The following is a 6,657-nucleotide window of genomic DNA, read 5'->3' as shown; positions in this document are numbered from 1 at the left end:
AAAATGCTGTTTGCTGGTCAGTTTTGTCCACAGACACCATGGAACTGTAGTTCTTGTCCTGGTCTCCTTACCAGCTGGACATCAAGAAACGATAGGGCGCCTGGGTGGCTCAGTCGGTTAAGTGTCTGCTTTCGGCTCAGGTCATAATCCCAGGGTCCTGGGATTGAGCCCGGAGTCTGGCTCCCTCCTCAGTGGGGAGTCTGCTTGTCCCTCTCCCTCTGCTGCTCCCCCTGTTTGTGCTCCTGCTCTGTCAAATAAATACATAAATAAAATCTTTCAAAAAAGAAAGAAAGAAAAGTCAGCCGGCATCAAACTCAAAGCTGCAGATGCCTTGGAGCCAGGCTGACTTTCTATTTTGGGAGCCATGCCAAAGAGATCCCAAGCTGACCCTACAAGTACCCTCTCCACCCATCTCACCCTACCCCACCGGACATGAGATTCTCTTGCAGTCTAGGTGAGGGAACAGAGTGTCCACAGCTAAGAAGCCTGACGCTTCCGGGCCCTGTGGATGGAGGCGGACAGGCAGGGTTTGGCAATGAGAAGGCCGGCATGGGTTGTCCTCAGGGTGGGGCAGTGGGGACCCACATTCAGGCTGTGGGGCTGTTTTACACCAAAGCAGGAGAGAGGAAAGTTCTAGAAATCAGGTCAGAGCAGAACCACGACTTCTGCCATAGGTGACTTCTCAGTCACAGATATGCCCAAACCCTCTTCTAGTCTGAGGGTGGCAGAAGCTCAGGATGCTTTGGTAGCAGGTGGATACCAGGACTGGGGTGTGACGATGTGGAAGTTTGCTTCAAAGAGTTCACCAGACCTGGAGCCAGGCCTTGCCCCGCCCCGCCAGTCCCACAGTTCCCCTACCCTGAACTGAAGCACTTCACACAATTATTTCTTGAAAAGCCACCCTACATTGCTTCTTTCCACTTTTGGAAAGGTGGCTTTCCAAGTCCCCTGAAGCAATACACCTCTGTTTTACCTGGGCTGTCTCATCTTTTTTTTTTTTTTTTTTAAAGATTTTATTTATTTATTTGAGACAGAGAGAATGAGAGACAGAGAGCATGAGAGGGAAGAGGGTCAGAGGGAGAAGCAGACTCTCTGCCGAGCAGGGAGCCCGATGCGGGACTCGATCCCGGGACTCCAGGATCATGACCTGAGCCGAAGGCAGTCGCTTAACCAACTGAGCCACCCAGGCGCCCCTGGGCTGTCTCATCTTAACCTCCTGTAATACTGACCAATCACCCCTATGTGTGGCAAAGCCAAGGTTCCCAGACCCATACCCCAGGGCTACAGATAATTCTGCTCTCTGCTTCACTCTTCCTGAGTTCATTGCGGCATGAGGGCAGGGGTGCGGAGTCGGGGAAAGGTGGGTTTCTGCAAGGATGATGAGAGGGGCTGGGAATCCCTCCCAAGTATATCCCGAGGTAGTGACAATACTGCTCTGTGGATCAAAGTGGGTCTCAGAACCACCTTGCTTTTTACTTTTTCTCTTTCTGGCTTTTTTTTTTTTTTTTAAAGATTTTATTTATTTGACAAAGAGAGACACAGCAAGAGAGGGAACACAAGCAGGGGGAGTGGGAGAGGGAGAAGCAGGCTTCCCCCGAACAGGGGGCCTGATGTGGGGCTCCATCCCAGGACCCTGGGATCATGACCTGAGCCGAAGGCAGATGCTTAACGACTGAGCAACCCAGGCGCCCCTCTTACTGGCTTTTTTTATCTTGCCTTCGCCCCTCACTACTTTTATCTCGCTCTCCTCATCTGTAAAATGGGTTGTTGGAAGCCTTAACCGGAATCATGCATGCAAAGCGCTTAATGCGGTGCCTGGGATCTGGAAAGCACTCGGTGAATGCTTGCTATTATTTGTATTGCTCCATTTGGGGGAGTAAGTGGGGGGTTGAAGGGAGCCATCCCCACGCGCCACCCTCCCAGCCCCCTCCCCCCGCCCACCAGCTGGACAGCGCACGAGGGAGGCGCGTGGGAAATAAAGACTGTGCAGGAGGCCGCGGGCTGAGGGCTCCCGGGAGGCCCCCTTCCCCCTCCCTCCTCCGCCCCCCACCTTGCAGGCCCCAGGTGATCTCTCCGCCCCCGGCGCCCGCCCTCCCCAGGTCCGGGCGGTGGAGCTGCGGGCGGGGGCGGGGCCCAGGGCGGGCGATATAGCGGCTGGGCGGCGGCGCTAGTGCGCGGGGGCAGCAGCGCGGCGGGCGGGGGCCGAGACCCAGACTGCCGAGCAGCGGGCACCGGGGAGGCCCGGAGCGGGGCGAGCGCCATGAGCCGCAAATGCGACGTGGTCGTGGTGGGGGGCGGCATCTCAGGTCAGTCGCGGCGGCGGCCCTCCTTCCTCCTCCTGCGCCCGGACAGGTGGCCGCCCGGGGGTGGGGGAGGGGTAGGCGCGCGGGCGGCGGAGGGCCGAGGGTCCTGGGGCGGGGGCGGGGGCTGGCCCCGCCCGCCTCACCCCCGAGACTCTGCGCCCTGGCGGGGATCTCGCGGGTCCCGAGCGCCGAGCACGGAGCCTCCCTCGCGGGCAGGATTTGGTGCGGTCCTGGACAGAAGCGGGGGGCTGAAAGTCTGGAAAGCTTGGGGCCCGGCTTTGCACTTCTCCCTCCCAAGGCTGCCAGGCCTACGCTTGGGGGAATTTTCGAGGCAAGGAGAAAGGGGGCTGGCAGGCGAGAGATTTCTACTAGGGGGTGACGCCAAGGTCCGTCACTTTTTCCAAGCAAAGATCAGTCCTTTGCTCCAACGTGACCTGGACGCTCTGCGCCCTCGTTGGAAGCCGGCGTGCACCACAACGTGTTGTAATTCTGGTAGCAGGCAAACGACCTGGAACAGCTCCTGGGTCCGAAAGCAGGGGTTGGGCCCCCGGGGCGATGGATTGTCAAAGACCGGTCCTGAGCCTGCCTCTTTGTATTTCTGTGATTGTCATGGGTCTCTCTGGGGCAGCCGGTCCTTTGGGGCAAATAGCTCTTTTCCTCTCACCCCCCCCCCCCTCCCTTAGAGCAGGATGAACAAGTTGGGTGAACAAGTCCAACAGGGCTGGAATGGAGAAACTTGACTCTGGCCTAGCCTATATGGGCAGGGTTGGGGACAGAGACCACCCTCTGAGACACAGAGACACCACAGGGCACAAAGACAGAAGCCAGAGGGAGGGATGGAGGTCAGTGGGGAAACTTACCCTCTGAGGAGGGCGGACCATGTGGGGTGAGGTTAGTGGGATTAAGCAATGCTCCCAGAACAGCCTAACAGAACCGTGGGGATGCTTAGGCCCAAATCCCAGGGTCTCCTGGTGCCTGCGGAGTAATTAGGACACCTCCCCAAACCATGGATGTGTTGGCCAACACTTGCCCTGGCCAGGTCTCAGGAGCAAGGTCAGTCCTTGCTCCCCGGGAGTGGGCAGGATAGAGGGGCCCTGACTCTGCTGGACCTGGTGAGTAAACCAAGGCCTTGGATGTTGGGTGCTGATCCTGGTTCTGTGCTGCTCCCTCTGCTCTAGGCCTCTCACCTCTGGGTCACATCTCAGGCTACCGCTTCTGTTTGTGGGGCCCTCCTGAGCTCACTCGTGCCAGACTCTGTGTCCAGTGCTGCAGGTACATAGATTCTTAGGCACAATGGCATGCTAAGGTGGGTCAAGGCTATATCGATTCTCTTTCCTGTCAGTATTTTTGGCATATTTCTCCTCTAGGAACTTGGACTTAAAAACATAGCTACCTAGGTGCTTTAGAAAATATTACTCAGTGCTTCTTCTTCTTCTTTTTTTTTTTTTTAAAGATTTTATTTATTTATTTGAGACAGAGAGAATGAGAGACAGAGAGCATGAGAGGGAGGAGGGTCAGAGGGAGAAGCAGACTCCCTGCCGAGCAGGGAGCCCGACGCGGGACTCGATCCCGGGACTCCAGGATCATGACCTGAGCCGAAGGCAGTCGCTTAACCAACTGAGCCACCCAGGCGCCCCTTACTCAGTGCTTCTTGATGCCGCCTTGCATAACATCCCATCTTACAGAAACTGAAGGTTCTCTTGCCAGGCCCCCAAAGTCCTGCGTTTGCCCCAAGTCTAATGGATTCAGGTTTTTCTGTTCCGCCCCCCCCTTATTTTGCCCTTTCTGATTCATACTCTAGACCTTCAAGATCACTCAAATTAGTCATGTTGGGCTCATTCAGGAAGGGTAGACCAGGGTTTGGCTATTTTTGCAAGCAGTGGTGAACCTCTGCATTCACCCTCAAACTCTCAAAAGAGGGGACAGGTGGATAGATCTGCCTTTTCTCAAGAACAGTACATGGGATAGGCATTGTTCTCAAAACCAAGAAAGCAGGGTTCCAAGGCCTTAACTCAGTTGCTTTATCTGCTGCATGAGGGCAACACCACTTAGTTATAGCTAGATTACCGGGTCATCGCAAGAATGGATCATATTGCTTTTGCCCTGGAAGGTTTGTCCATCCAGGAAAGGAGATGAGATACCCAAACAAAGACAATACAGGGTTGAAAGTGGTACATGCCACAAGAGGAATTTGTTCATTAATTCATTATTCATTCATGCAATGACCATTTACTTCCTGTTCCACATCCTATCCCGAAGGGAATAGAAGATGAATTATAAGGATGTTGCCCTGGGGGCATTCACAAGCTAATATGGGAGACAGAGTCCTGAACAATAAATACTCATGACCTCTGATAAGATGCTTTAGTGGTGCATGCACAAAGTCCCAGGGAAGGTGATTGGAGAGAATGCCGAACTCTGCCTGAGAAAAATCTGGGCAGACTTCACAGAGGAGGTGACATTTGAAGCAGGTCTTAAAGGATGAATAGGAGTTCAGTAGGAGACTAGATGTAGAAAGCCTTTGGAGCTGAGGAACAGCTGATATAAAATCACAAACTTGAAAGAACACAGTAGCACATTTAGGAAACCTCGAGAACTTCGGTGTGGAGAATTGAGGGGGGGGCGGGGTCTGGTGGATGAATTGTAGGGAGGCTTGTACATCATCCCCAACAGGTTTAGTTCTTTGTGTGGTCAATGAATGAGTACTGAGGATTTTTCATTCACAGAGTGACAGGTGTCAAGTGACTGGAATATGGTGATGGTATTAGCAAGAAGAGGGACGGGACGGGGAAGAGCAGGTTTGGGAGAAGGATGAAGCACAGAGAGTCAGAGGTGCCAGGAGGACGCCAGGGAGAGGTGTCTAGCAGGTGGAAATGCAGGGAGGAAGTTGGGCTCACGGATGCAGGCGGCGGCGAAGTTTTAGCTGAAGCCACTGAAGCAAATGAAATGAAGGAAACCAAGAGAGAGAAGCGAGGACGCCCAGGACAGGCTGGGGGTATGGGGGGGGGCGGTGGAAGGGAGGAAGGTGTTTCAGTCATTCTCTGTAGTTTGAGGAGAAAACATGCTGAAAGACACTTAGTTAACCTCACACCCTGGCTGAGATATCGTCTCCCAGGACTGCCCTCCTGAACCCCCCCTGGATTAGACGCCTCTGTTTTACTTTCCCCTGCCCCCTGGTTCTTCTCCAGGAGTTTGTAATGGTTCACTTTCCCCTCCACTAGGGCTGTGAGCCCTTGGAGCCCAGGGAGGTGACCTTTAACTTCACACCGACAAAGTAGCAATTGATTGGATCCAAAACTCACATTCGCGGACTTGCAAACTCTTTTGCATTTCCCGCCAAATCACACGGAGGGCGGGAGAGGGGGTCAAATTGGAATTTTAGGATTAGTAGGTGACCGCCACAGTGATGTACGTTTAGAAGTGCCTGAATTTGGCTCTGGTTTTTAAAATGTGTTAATTATTAAACTTGGGACCTTCTGCTAGCTCTCTGATAGTTTTTCAAGCCGTCAGCAAGTTTTAATTGCTCTCTTTAGATGAGCAATTAAGGGAGGTGCAGCTGGTTAATGTACAACTTTCTTTTTTTGATGTTTGAAAAATTCTGGGGAAGTTGTGGAATAGCTTCTTGAGAAATGTGCGCGGCCTATAAATGCATACCTCCTGAAATTTCTTCTGCCCAAGGAGCAGGTGATCTCTGGGGTTTTGACAGAGTAACAGCATTTCCCACATAGAGCTGGAGGGCAGCATATTGTTTCTTGTCCTGTGTTTGGGTTGGTGAAACCATGGAAACTATCTTTTGCAATTCTGGAATGGCTCTTGCTCAATCCTCAAAATAAAAGCTAATAAAAAAAAAAAAGGGAAATTCGAAGCAGAAAGGAGGACGTTTTTGCCAGGCTTGAGAAAAGAGATTCAACCATCTGAGGTTGGTTGGCACTTGGCTGAGATCCTGCAACAGTCAAAACCAGCCTGGCAGGTGATCTGTGTGGGCCAGGGGAGGGAGCCTGCTAGGGGCTGGTGGGCCCGGCCTGGGCAAGAAGTGTTGCAGATGGCCTATGAGGGATCATGAATTGAAGGATGCAGTAGGCGGATGTGGCCTGTTGTGTTAATGGCAAAACTTCATCTTCGCCTTTGATGAGGAAAGGCGGAGGACATCACTGGGGTCCTAGAACCCACCTGAATGTTCTGAAAAATAATGGTGTTACAGAAGTGCCTGGAAATCTGTAGATCCCCGTCAAAGAGAGGCTACAGAGAGAGCCAGCATGGCAGTGTGAAAACAATAGATACTTTAGTGTCACACGGGCTCATGAGGGATCCCATTTCCTACCCTTCCCTACTGTGTCACCATAAAAGTTCCATC

General features: G+C 52.9%; 1 protein-coding gene across 2 annotated transcripts in view; it reads left to right on the top strand.

Annotated features, from left to right (window-relative positions):
* The first annotated feature begins 2,204 nt into the window (after window positions 1–2,204).
* The window catches only part of MAOB (monoamine oxidase B), a 116,657-nt gene continuing 112,204 nt past the window's right edge, over window positions 2,205–6,657 (top strand). The window contains exon 1 of one of the 2 annotated variants that reach the window (XM_035003369.1): window positions 2,205–2,306. In XM_035003369.1, the coding sequence (XP_034859260.1) occupies window positions 2,261–2,306 (46 nt within the window). In that variant the 5' untranslated portion in view covers window positions 2,205–2,260. The remainder of the gene's footprint in view (window positions 2,307–6,657) is intronic. The other variant, XM_035003379.1, reaches the window with a different exon arrangement.

The sequence above is a fragment of the Mirounga leonina genome, unplaced genomic scaffold (assembly GCF_011800145.1).
Source record: "Mirounga leonina isolate KUSES-001 unplaced genomic scaffold, KU_Mleo_1.0 Mir_101609, whole genome shotgun sequence".
NCBI lineage: Eukaryota > Metazoa > Chordata > Mammalia > Carnivora > Phocidae > Mirounga > Mirounga leonina.
The sequence above is the reverse complement of the archived record's forward strand: the minus strand, read 5'-3'. Positions and strand labels throughout refer to the sequence as shown.